This window comes from Oncorhynchus masou, unplaced genomic scaffold, assembly GCF_036934945.1.
Source record: "Oncorhynchus masou masou isolate Uvic2021 unplaced genomic scaffold, UVic_Omas_1.1 unplaced_scaffold_1512, whole genome shotgun sequence".
In the NCBI taxonomy this organism is placed as follows: domain Eukaryota; kingdom Metazoa; phylum Chordata; class Actinopteri; order Salmoniformes; family Salmonidae; genus Oncorhynchus; species Oncorhynchus masou.
Window position 1 is genome coordinate 92,501 of NW_027005141.1, and position 13,211 is coordinate 105,711.

At 48.1% G+C, this 13,211-nt stretch overlaps 1 protein-coding gene across 2 annotated transcripts in view; it reads right to left on the reverse strand.

Annotated features, from left to right (window-relative positions):
• LOC135531102 (uncharacterized) overlaps positions 1–12,473 on the reverse strand; it is a 50,580-nt gene extending 38,107 nt beyond the window's left edge. The window contains exons 1-2 of one of the 2 annotated variants that reach the window (XM_064959222.1): positions 12,286–12,473; positions 10,275–10,331 (exon numbers count right to left, since the gene is read on the reverse strand). In XM_064959222.1, the coding sequence (XP_064815294.1) occupies positions 10,275–10,331; positions 12,286–12,472 (244 nt within the window). In that variant the 5' untranslated portion in view covers position 12,473. The remainder of the gene's footprint in view (positions 1–10,274; positions 10,332–12,285) is intronic. The other variant, XM_064959223.1, reaches the window with a different exon arrangement.
• Positions 12,474–13,211: the final 738 nt, after the last annotated feature.

Sequence of the window (13,211 nt, forward strand, 5' to 3'; positions counted from 1 at the left end):
GGAGAGAGTCCACAGGGTCTCCTACAGGGGCCTCCAGGCTGAAGGACATTTGGCGGTGGTAGTGGTGGTTAGAGATGGTACTGGGGGGGGGGGGGGGGGGGGAGAGAGAAGAGGAGAGGAGAGCAGAGAGGAGAGGAGAGAGAAAAGGAGAGCGGAGAGGAGAGGAGCAGAGAGGAGAGAGGAGCGGAGAGGATAGAAGAGAGAAAAGGAGAGCAGAGAGGAGAGGAGAGGAGAGGAGAAGAGAGGAGAGGAGAGATGAGAGGAGAGAAGAGAGGAGAGAGAAGAGGAGAACAGAGAGGAGAGAGAAGAGCAGAGCAGAGAGGAGAGGGGAGGGGAGAGAAGAGAGAAGAGAGAAGAGAGGAGAGAAGAGAGAAGAGAGGAGAGAAGAGAGGAGAGAAGAGAGGAGAGAGAAGACGAGAACAGAGAGGAGAGGAGAGAGAAGAGGAGAGCAGAGCAGAGAGGAAAGGAGAGAGAGGAGAGAAGAGCAGAGCAGAGAGGAGAGAGAGGGGAGAGAAGAGGAGAGGAGAGAGGAGAGCAGAGGGGAGAGGAGAAAAAAGAGGATAGAAGAGAGGAAAGAGGAGAGCAGAGAAGAGAGGAGAGAGAGGAAAGAGGAGAGAGGAGAGCAGAGAAGAGAAGAGAAGAGAAGAGAGGAGAGGAGAGGAGAGGAGAGGGGAGAGCAGAGAGGAAAGAAGGGAGGAGTGATGAGAGCAGAGGGAAAAGATGAATAAACAGTTGAGGATAAAGAAATGTAGGAATTAAGAAAAAGAGGACGAGAGCAAAAGAGACAGACAGAAAAACAGAAAGAAAGAGAGAGAGTGACAGTCAGACAAAGAGAGTGACAGAGAGGTGGAGGGATGATGGCATGAGACAGAGAGAGATGGAGAGATGGAGGGATGAGCCAAAAGAAACAGAAGGTGAGTATGATTAGAAGTAGGGAAACATGGTGCATGGTGGGTGAGGGCGATGGGGAAGAGAACAAGAGTGCTGGTTAGTAAAGCAATCCCAACCGGACCAGATCGGTCAACTCCAGACCATCCCCTCCCTAGAACCAGATCTGTCAACTCCAGACCATCCCCTCCCCAGAACCAGATCTGTCAACTCCAGACCATCCCCCCCCCTAGAACCAGATCTGTCAACTCCAGACCAGAACCCAGAGTCTCTGGTGGCACAGCTGGCGCTGCAGTACAGCGCCCTTGAACACTGCACCACCCGGGAGGCCACCCCAGCCTTCTCACTATAACATACATGCATCTCAGCCAGCGGCATCATGCTGCAGATATACATGCAGGCGTATACGTATGAATAACCAGAGACACAAACACACTCCTCATGGCTCTCAAGCTTAGGGTTCCTGGGGCCTCTGTCTCTACGTTCCTAACTCTCTGACCTAGTTACTACTTACAGTGCCTTACGAAAGTATTCACCCACCTTGGCATTTTTCCTATTTTGTTGCCTTACAACCTGGAATTAAAATAGATTTTTTAGGGGGTTTGTATCACTTGATTTACACAACATGTCTACCACTTTGAAGATGCAAAATATTTTTTAACAAACAAAAATATGATTAAATTAACAGAAAACGTGAGCATGCATAACTCTTCAGCCCCCCCCCCCCCCACACACACACACACAAAGGCAGAGCCACCTTTTTACAGCAATTACAGACGCACGTCTCTTGGGGTATGTCTCTATAATCTTGGCACATCTGGCCAATGGGATTTTTTTTCCCATTCTTCAAGGCAAAACTGCTCCATCTCCTTCAAGTTGGATGGGTTCTGTTGGTGTACAGCAATCTTTAAGTCATACCACAGATTCTCAATTGGATTGAGGTCTGGGCTTTGACTAGGCCATTCCAAGGCATTTAAATGTTTCCCTTTAAACCACTCGAGTGTTTCTTTAGCAGTATGCTTAAGGTCATTGTCCTGCTGGAAGGTGAACCTCCGTCCCAGTGTCAAATCTCTGGAAGACAAACAGGTTTCCCTCAAGAATTTCCCTGTGTTTAACACCATCCATCATTCCTTCAATTCTGACCGGTTTCCCAGTCCATGCCGATGAAAAACACCCCACCATGCTTCACTGTGGGGATGGTGCTCTCGGGGTGATGAGAGGGGTTGGGTTTGTGCCAGACATAGCGTTTTCCTTGATGGCCAAAAAGCTAAATTTTAGTCTCATCTGACCAGAGTACCTTCTTCCATATGTTTGGGGAGTTTCCCACATGCCTTTTGGCGAACACCAAATGTGTTTGCTTATTTTTTCTTTAAGCAATGGCTTTTTTTCTGGCCACTCTGTAAAGCCCAGCTCTATGGAGTGTATGGCTTAAAGTGGTCCTATGGACAGATACCCCAACCTCCGCTGTGGAGATTTGCAGCTCCTTAAACGAATATCTTTGGTGTCTTTGTTGCCTCTCTGATTAATGCTCCCTTCGCCTGGTCAGTGAGTTTTGGGGCCGGCCCTCTCTTAGCAGGTTTGTTGTTGTGCCATATTCTTTCCGTTTTTTAATAATGGGTTTAATGGTGCTCCGTGGGATGTTCAAAGTTTCAGATATTTTTTTAATAACCCAACCCTGATCTGTACTTCTCCACAACTTTGTCCCTGACCTGTTTGGAGAGCTCCTTGGTGTTCATAGTGCTGCTTGCTTAGTGGTGTTGCAGACTCTGGGGCCTTTCAGAACAGGTGGATATATACTGAGATCACGTGACAGATCATGTGACACTTAAACTCCACCTGTGTGCAATCTAGCTAATTATGTGACTTCTGAAGGTAATTGGTTGCACCAGATCTTATTTAGGGGCTTCACAGCAAAGGGGGTGAAAACATGTGCACCACTTTATTTTTATTTTATTTATTTTTTTAAGTTTTTATTTTATTTCACTTGACCAATTTGAACTATTCTGTGTATGTCCATTAGATGAAATCTAAAGAAAAATCTATTTAAATTACAGGTTGTAATGCAACAAAATAGGAACAACGGCAAGGGGGTGAATACTTTTGCAAGGCCCTGTATACCTCCTCTCCTGTCCTCTCCTCTCCTGTCCTCTCCTGTCCTCTCATCTCCTGTATACCTCCTCTCCTGTCCTCTCCTCTCCTGTCCTCTCCTCTCCTGTCCTCCCCTCTCCTCTCATGTCCTCTCCTCTCCTCTCCTGTCCTCTCCTCTCCTCTCATGTCCTCTCCTCTCCTCTCCTCTCCTGTCCTCTCCTCTCCTGTCCTCTCCTCTCCTGTCCTGTCCTCTCCTCTCATGTCCTCTCCTCTCATGTCCTCTCCTCTCCTGTCCTCTCCTCTCCTGTCCTCTCCTGTCCTCTCATCTCCTGTATACCTCCTCTCCTGTCCTCTCATCTCCTCTCCTGTCCTCTCCTCTCCTGTCCTCTCCTCTCCTGTCCTCTCCTGTCTACCTCCTCTCCTGTCATCTCCTCTCCTCTCCTGTCCTCTCCTGTCCTCTCCTGTATACCTCCTCTCCTGTCCTCTCCTCTCCTGTCCTCTCCTGACTCAAGTAAAAGTTCAAGTCAGGCAGTAAAATACTACTTGAGTAAAAGTAAAAAGTATTTGGTTGTACATATACTTAAGTTTTGAAAGTAAATGTAATTGCTCAAAAAGTATTAATAACATAAAATTCCTTATATTAAGCAAACCAGACGGCACCATTTTCTTTTTTAAATGTATATATGGATAGCCAGGGGTACACTCCAACACTCAGACATCATTTACAGACAAAGCATTTGTGTTTAGTGAGTCTGTCAGATCAGAGGTAGTAGAGATGACCCGGGATGTTCTCTTGATAAGTGTGTGAATCGACCATTTTCCTGTCCTGCTAAGCATTCAAAATGTAACCAGTACTTTTGGGTGTCAGGGAAAATGTATGGAGTGAAAAGTACATTATTTTCTTTAGAAATGTAGTGAAGTAAAAGTTGTTAGAAATATAAATAGTAAAGTACAGATACCCATAAAAACTACTTAAGTAGTACTTTAAAGTGTTGTTATTGAAGTAGCACTTTAAAGTATTTTTATTTAAGTAGTAGTTTAAAGTATTTTTATTTAAGTAGTACTTTAAAGTATTTTTATTTAAGTAGTACTTTAAAGTATTTTTATTTAAGTAGTACTTTAAAGTACTTTTTATTTAAGTAGTACTTTAAATATTGTTACTTACGTATTTTACACCACTGGCGAGGACACTTTGTTATTGTTTCTACTGCTGATTGCGACTTTAAAGTCACAGTCAAAAATGTGATTTGCCACCGGCCACAAGCTCTATACTTTATAACAGCTCAACCTGAGCTGAAGGGAGAGAGTCTCGGAGGACCAGAGCCCTAGGATCATGCCTCAGGACTACCTGGCATGATGACTCCTTGCTGTCCCCAGTCCACCTGGCCGTGCTGCTGCTCCAGTTTCAACTGTTCTGCCTGCGGCTATGGAATCCTGACCTGTTCACCGGACGTGCTACCTGTCCCAGACCTATTATTTGACCATGCTGGTCATTTATGTACATTTGAATATCTTGGCCATGTCCTGTTATAACCTCCACCCGGCACAGCCAGAAGAGGACTGGCCACCCCTCAAAGCCTGGTTCCTCTCTAGGTTTCTTCCTAGGTTTTGGCCTTTCTGGGGAGTTTTTCCTAGGCAAAGTGCTTCAACACCTGCATTGCTTGCTGTTTGGGGTTGGAGCGAGCGGTCGCATCTACATTTCGGTCCGCAGGTAGTATAACTTTTCATTACATTTTTCATTACATTTCATTATAGTACAACGGTTTGATTTGTCTAATCTTAGCAATTTCTTCTTAGCTAGCTACATAGCCGTCTTTGTATCAAAGATAATTGCGTAATTATCGTATTTCGTCGTCCTAACGTAGTCTACACTGCTATCTGCCCAGCAGCTAGCTAAGCAGCTAGCTAACGTCCACTGTCCACCAGCACTGTAGAAACTATTACACTCAACTGAACGACTCGATTAGTGAAGTGTTAGCTAGCTACATAGTTGTCTTTGCTGTCTTCGTATCCAAGATAATTGTGTAGTTTAGAGTGTGTAGACTTAGAGTGATTATCTTAATTTACCGAGGTTAGCTAGCCAGCTATTTTGTCGTCCTTAACGTAGTAGATGCTGCTAGCTAGCTAGCCAACAGCTAGCCAACCTCTACCGAATAGAACTTCAACTAACTTCCGCTTCGCTCCACAGGTAGTATCACATTTTCATTTCACTTCATTACAGTACAACGGTTTGATTTGTTTGATCGTAGCCAGCTAGCTACATAGCCGTCTTTGTATCTAAGACAATTGTGTAGTCTAGAGCGATTTTCTAGGTTAGCTAGCCAGCTATTGTCGTTCTTTCAACGTAACGTAACGCAATCAACACTGCTAGCTAGCCAGCTAGCCCCCGAATAGCAGCACTGTAGAAACTATTACAGTACAACGGTTTGATTTGTTTGATCGTAGCTAGCTAGCTACATAGCCGTCTTTGTATCTAAGACAATTGTGTAGTCTAGAGCGATTTTCTAGGTTAGCTAGCCAGCTATTGTCATTCTTTCAACGTAACGTAACGCAATCAACACTGCTAGCTAGCCAGCTAGCCCCCGAATAGCAGCACTGTAGAAACTATTACACTCGACGGAACTACTGGATTAGTGTAGTGTCAACATCGTAGCCACTCCCAGCTAGCCTACAAAGTCAACAACGCAGCCACTGCCAGCTAGCCTACTCCAGCAGTACTGTATCATTTCAATCATTTTAGTCAATAAGATTCTTGCTACGTAAGCTTAACTTTCTGAACATTCGAGACGTGTAGTCCACTTGTCATTCCAATCTCCTTTGCATTAGCGTAGCCTCTTCTGTAGCCTGTCAACTATGTGTCTATCTATCCCTGTTCTCTCCTCTCTGCACAGACCATACAAACGCTCCACACCGCGTGGCCGCGCCACCCTAATCTGGTGGTCCCAGCGCGTACGACCCACGTGGAGTTCCAGGTCTCCGGTAGCCTCTGGAACTGCCGATCTGCGGCCAACAAGGCAGAGTTCATCTCAGCCTATGCCTCCCTCCAGTCCCTCGACGTCTTGGCACTGACGGAAACATGGATCACCACAGATAACACTGCTACTCCTACTGCTCTCTCTTCGTCCGCCCACGTGTTCTCGCACACCCCGAGAGCTTCTGGTCAGCGGGTGGTGGCACCGGGATCCTCATCTCTCCCAAGTGGTCATTCTCTCTTTCTCCCCTTACCCATCTGTCTATCGCCTCCTTTGAATTCCATGCTGTCACAGTTACCAGCCCTTTCAAGCTTAACATCCTTATCATTTATTGCCCTCCAGGTTCCCTCGGAGAGTTCATCAATGAGCTTGATGCCTTGATAAGCTCCTTTCCTGAGGACGGCTCACCTCTCACAGTCCTGGGCGACTTTAACCTCCCCACGTCTACCTTTGACTCATTCCTCTCTGCCTCCTTCTTTCCACTCCTCTCCTCTCCTCTTTTGACCTCACCCTCTCACCTTCCCCCCCTACTCACAAGGCAGGCAATACGCTCAACCTCATCTTTACTAGATGCTGTTCTTCCACTAACCTCATTGCAACTCCCCTCCAAGTCTCCGACCACTACCTTGTATCCTTTTCCCTCTCGCTCTCATCCAACACTTCCCACACTGCCCCTACTCGGATGGTATCGCGCCGTCCCAACCTTCGCTCTCTCTCCCCCGCTACTCTCTCCTCTTCCATCCTATCATCTCTTCCCTCTGCTCAAACCTTCTCCAACCTATCTCCTGATTCTGCCTCCTCAACCCTCCTCTCTTCCCTTTCTGCATCCTTTGACTCTCTATGTCCCCTATCCTCCAGGCCGGCTCGGTCCTCCCCTCCCGCTCCGTGGCTCGACGACTCATTGCGAGCTCACAGAACAGGGCTCCGGGCAGCCGAGCGGAAATGGAGGAAAACCGCCTCCCTGCGGACCTGGCATCCTTTCACTCCCTCCTCTCTACATTTTCCTCCTCTGTCTCTGCTGCTAAAGCCACTTTCTACCACTCTAAATTCCAAGCATCTGCCTCTAACCCTAGGAAGCTCTTTGCCACCTTCTCCTCCCTCCTGAATCCTCCTCCCCCTCCCCCCTCCTCCCTCTCTGCAGATGACTTCGTCAACCATTTTGAAAGAAGGTCGACGACATCCGATCCTCGTTTGCTAAGTCAAATGACACCGCTGGTTCTGCTCACACTGCCCTACCCTGTGCTCTGACCTCTTTCTCCCCTCTCTCTCCAGATGAAATTACATTTACATTTAAGTAATTTAGCAGACAAAATCTCGCTTCTTGTGACGGCCGGCCGCCCAACAACCTGCCCGCTTGACCCTATCCCCTCCTCTCTTCTCCAGACCATTTCCGGAGACCTTCTCCCTTACCTCACCTCGCTCATCAACTCATCCCTGACCGCTGGCTACGTCCCTTCCGTCTTCAAGAGAGCGAGAGTTGCACCCCTTCTGAAAAAACCTACACTCGATCCCTCCGATGTCAACAACTACAGACCAGTATCCCTTCTTTCTTTTCTCTCCAAAACTCTTGAACGTGCCGTCCTTGGCCAGCTCTCCCGCTATCTCTCTCAGAATGACCTTCTTGATCCAAATCAGTCAGGTTTCAAGTCTAGTCATTCAACTGAGACTGCTCTTCTCTGTATCACGGAGGCGCTCCGCACTGCTAAAGCTAACTCTCTCTCCTCTGCTCTCATCCTTCTAGACCTATCGGCTGCCTTCGAAACTGTGAACCATTAGATCCTCCTCTCCACCCTCTCCGAGTTGGGCATCTCCGGTGCGGCCCACGCTTGGATTGCGTCCTACCTGACAGGTCGCTCCTACCAGGTGGCATGGCGAGAATCTGTCTCCCGCCACGCGCTCTCACCACTGGTGTCCCCCAGGGCTCTGTTCTAGGCCCTCTCCTATTCTCGCTATACACCAAGTCACTTGGCTCTGTCATAACCTCACATGGTCTCTCCTATCATTGCTATGCAGACGACACACAATTAATCTTCTCCTTTCCCCTTCTGATGACCAGGTGGCGAATCGCATCTCTGCATGTCTGGCAGACATATCAGTGTGGATGACGGATCACCACCTCAAGCTGAACCTCGGCAAGACGGAGCTGCTCTTCCTCCCGGGGAAGGACTGCCCGTTCCATGATCTCGCCATCATGGTTGACAACTCCATTGTGTCCTCCTCCCAGAGCGCTAAGAACCTTGGCGTGATCCTGGACAACACCCTGTCGTTCTCAACCAACATCATGGCGGTGGCCCGTTCCTGTAGGTTCATGCTCTACAACATCCGCAGAGTACGACCCTGCCTCACACAGGAAGCGGCGCAGGTCCTAATCCAGGCACTTGTCATCTCCCGTCTGGATTACTGCAACTCGCTGTTGGCTGGGCTCCCTGCCTGTGCCATTAAACCCCTACAACTCATCCAGAACGCCGCAGCCCGTCTGGTGTTCAACCTTCCCAAGTTCTCTCACGTCACCCCGCTCCTCCGCTCTCTCCACTGGCTTCCAGTTGAAGCTCGCATCCGCTACAAGACCATGGTGCTTGCCTACGGAGCTGTGAGGGGAACGGCACCGCAGTACCTCCAGGCTCTGATCAGGCCCTACACCCAAACAAGGGCACTGCGTTCATCCACCTCTGGCCTGCTCGCCTCCCTACCACTGAGGAAGTACAGTTCCCGCTCAGCCCAGTCAAAACTGTTCGCTGCTCTGGCCCCCAATGGTGGAACAAACTCCCTCACGACGCCAGGACAGCGGAGTCAATCACCACCTTCCGGAGACATCTGAAACCCCACCTCTTCAAGGAATACCTAGGATAGGATTAGTAATCCTTCTCACCCCCCCCCCTTAATGATTTAGATGCACTATTGTAAAGTGGCTGTTCCACTGGATGTCAGAAGGTGAATTCACCAATTTGTAAGTCGCTCTGGATAAGAGCGTCTGCTAAATGACTTAAATGTAATGTAAATGTTAGGCTGGGTTTCTGTACAGCACTTTGAGATATCAGCTGATGTACGAAGGGCAATATAAATCAATTTGATTTACACACACCAAGTGTTTCCCCTATATGCATTTAGCAGCGGCGCACAGTCACTGCTAAATCGTGGCCTCCACAAACAAAAAGTATTTGGGGAAACAATTGACAGGAAGTGGAATTCCCCTTACACTGTTGAAATGTATGAAATATCTGCAGACCTCCTACAGCGATGGTTAGTGGGTAATTAGTAATTAAAAGGGCTGCTCACAGAGGCAGCATTAGTCTCCCTCCAGTTATTTAATTACCTCAGAGGAGGAAGAGGATCAGACACTAATGAAGCTTTCATCAGATTATAAGAACACACTAGTCCCGATCTATTCACACAGAACCCCATTTCAGAGGGAAGGCTCAAAACTGGTCAATCAAATTCAACTGGGACTACAAATGGATTAGAGAGCGGAGACAGCCCTTCAGAACCTGAAGCGATCCACGGCAGCCCTACAGAACCTGAAGCGATCCACGGCAGCCCTACAGAACCTGAAGCGATCCACGGCAGCCCTACAGAACCTGAAGCGATGCACGGCAGCCCTACAGAACCTGAATCAATCCACTGCAGCCCTACAGAACCTGAAGCGATCCACGGCAGCCCTACAGAACCTGAAGCGATACATGGCAGCCCTACAGAACCTGAAGCGATCCACGGCAGCCCTACAGAACCTGAAGCGATCCACGGCAGCCCTACAGAACCTGAAGCGATCCACGGCAGACCTACAGAACCTGAAGCGATCCACGGCAGCCCTACAGAACCTGAAGCGATCCATGGCAGTGGATGGCAGTGAAAGTGCAATGTGAATGCTCACAAGAAACAGACTGTCACTTCAAAGTTCTTATACACAAAGCATCAATAAGAATCCGGACGATTCTATTGGTTTACTGCGGACATTAGCAACAGCTACTCATCCTCAGAGACAGGACAAGGTAAAGATGTTTTTCTATAAACAATCTGAGTAGAGAGGAAATGAAAGACCAATTCAAGGCCTTGTGCTCTTATGTGAGCATCACAGCATGTCAATGAACCTAAAAAAGTCCAGCCAACATATAACTAATTTCACATCCTGACCTGAAAGTCCTTGGTTGACTATAAAAAAAATTAAAGGAGCTACACACACTCAAAACACTCAACAAGGAGAAATAAGTGAAATACAAGAAGCGAAGGACGAGGACACAGGAAGTAAAAGAGGATGGAGGGAAGTGAGCACAGTCAGGTGGTACTTTCAGAGTCGCCAAGGACAGAAGAATTCTGGGAATTAACTCTTACCAGGTTGTTGTGCCTCTTGGGCGTCCAGCTTGCCATTATCCAACACAGGGTTGGCATCTGTTCACACACACACGCACCCACACACAGACACACACACACATTAGGCCAACTACCTATTAGCTCTCTGCTTGGACCCAACAAGGTGTGCCAGTATGTTTATTTACCAGGTAAACTGACTGAAAAAACAGTCATTTACAGTAACAACCTGGGGAATAGTTACAGGGGAGGATGAATGAGACAATTGTAGGATGGGGATGATTAGGTGGCAATGATGGTATGAGGGCGAGATCGGGAATTTAGCCAGGACACCCGGGTTAACACCCCTACTCTTACAATGAGTACCATGGGATCTTTAGTGACCACAGAGAGTCAGGAGACCTGTTTAATGTCCCATTTGAAAGACAGCACCCTACACAGGGCAATGTCCCCAATCACTGCCCTGGGATATTTTTTTAGACCAGAGGAAAGAGTGCCTCCTACTGGCCCTCAAACACCACTTCCAGCAGCATCTGGTCTCCCATCTACATAGCCCATCTGTAAACAGCCCATCTATCTACCTACCTCATCCCCATACTGGTATATATTTATTTATTTTGCTCCTTTGCACTCCAGTATCTCAACCTGCACATTCATCTTCTGCCGATCTACCATTCCAGTGTTTAATTGCTATATTGTAATTACTTTGCCACCATGGCCCATTTATTTCCTTATCTTACCTCATTTGCACTCACTGTGTATAGACTTTTTGTTTTCTTTTGTTCTACTGTATTATTGACTGTATGTTTTGTTATTTCCATGTGTAACTCTGTGTTGTTGTATGTGTCGAATTGCTACGCTTTATCTTGGCCAGGTCGCAGTTGTAAATGAGAACTTGTTCTCAACTAGCCTACCTGGTTAAATAAAGGTGAAATTAAATAAAAACCCTGCTTAGCTTCAAAGGTAAAGCCAGCAGTGGGATGCAGGGTGGGAGGCTGCTGGCCGGTGTCAGCGAGGAACTAACACACATGGCATGATTACTGCCCACAGCACTTCTGAAGTTGACCATCATGGAAAACTGCACACACACAGTCTGCAACTCTGGACAGATTGTCGGGACAATAGACATGGCCTAAAGCTGAGGCACAGTCTGCTGGACACACACACACACACACACACACTCCACTAAAATCAGGCCACAGTCTGCTGGACACACACACACACAAACACAAACACACTCCACTAAAATCAGGCCACAGTCTGCTGGACTGACACACTGTCAGATCCAAAACGGCGGGCCTTGTCCTGCTGTATGGCATTATCAGTCACTTATCTGGAGATGCTTACGTAAAGTTACGTAACATTACACACACACATCCTGAGAGGAGAGCATTACCCTGAGAGGGGAGCATTACCCTGACAGGGGAGCATTACCCTGAGAGGAGAGCATTACCCTGAGAGGAGAGAGTTACCCTGAGAGGAGAGCGTTACCCTGACAGGGGAGCATTACCCTGAGAGGAGAGAGTTACCCTGAGGAGAGCATTACCCTGAGAGGGGAGCATTACCCTGAGAGGGGAGAGTTATTCTGAAAGGAAAGCGTGAGTTTTACACCTCAATACACCATGACCTCAGCGACCCCTCCTTCCTTGAGCACTGTCCCCTGGCTAGGAAAGATGTGCACTTGGAAGCCCGTAGGAGCATACATTCTAAGTTATTCACTGTAGGCTAATTAGCTTCTATAGTTCTATTTATTTAACCTTTATTTAACCAGGAAGGGCTCATTGAGATTTGAAATCTATTTTTCAAGAGCGCCCTGGCCAAGATAGGCAGCACCAAGTCATTACACAATTACAGACAGACAACATGGAAAAATAGTAGTTGATTAGCATGGCAGGTGCTCATTCAAATGTCCCATTGTCATCAATCAATCAACCAACCAAACCAATCAGTGCAATAGTGACTGACCTCAATGACCTCCCTCATGTCCCATCCCCATCCCCTCTACCCACAACCCCTTGCCCTCCGGTCAGCTCACCTGCCCTGGTCCCATCATTGTCCATCAGGAGGATGTAGTCTGTCTTGCCCACCTTCTCGCCCACCTGGTCAACGAAGGCCTCGGACTCCAGCATCGCCACGAAGTCTCTCCCCACCAGGCCCTCTGGACCCTCCCGGGGGACGCTGTCCGTCAGGGCATCAATCAGACTCAGGTCCAGCTCCTCCATGGTTCTGGAGGGAGGTGTGTGTGTGGGGGGGGGGGGCAGAGACAGGGACAAGCAGAGGTGTGGGGGGGGGGGGGGCAGAGACAGGGACAAGCAGAGTGTGTGTGTGTGTGTGGGGGGGGGGGGCAGAGACAGGGACAAGCAGAGGTGTGTGTGTGTGTGTGTGGGGAGGGGGGGGCAGAGACAGGGACAAGCAGAGGTGTGTGTGTGTAGGGGGGGCAGAGACAGGGACAAGCAGAGGTGTGTGTGTGTGTGGGGGGGGGCAGAGACAGGGACAAGCAGAGGTGTGTGTGTGTAGGGGGCAGAGACAGGGACAAGCAGAGGTGTGTGTGTGTAGGGGGGCAGAGACAGGGACAAGCAGAGGTGTGTGTGTGTAGGGGGGGGGGGCAGAGACAGGGACAAGCAGAGGTGTGTGGTTAGATATGGAATTGAAATGGGATGCAGGAAGGACAGTTTTGCATGGATGAAACATTTGAATTATATTCATAAATGTCAAAACATACATAATATATAATACAATAGTTTATGATGTAGAGCTGTAAACATCAGTGTGTGTTACATTTGAACTTTCCCAACAACTCAAATAGTATATTTAGCATCATTCATGACATCTCCCGACCAGCATCTCACACAGAGCCAGCAGGCAAGTCACCAGAGGTTCAATCTGTCTCTGTCTGTAATGTAATGTCCTCCTGGAACACATCTGTCTCTGTCTAACACACTGTAATGTAATGTCCTCCTG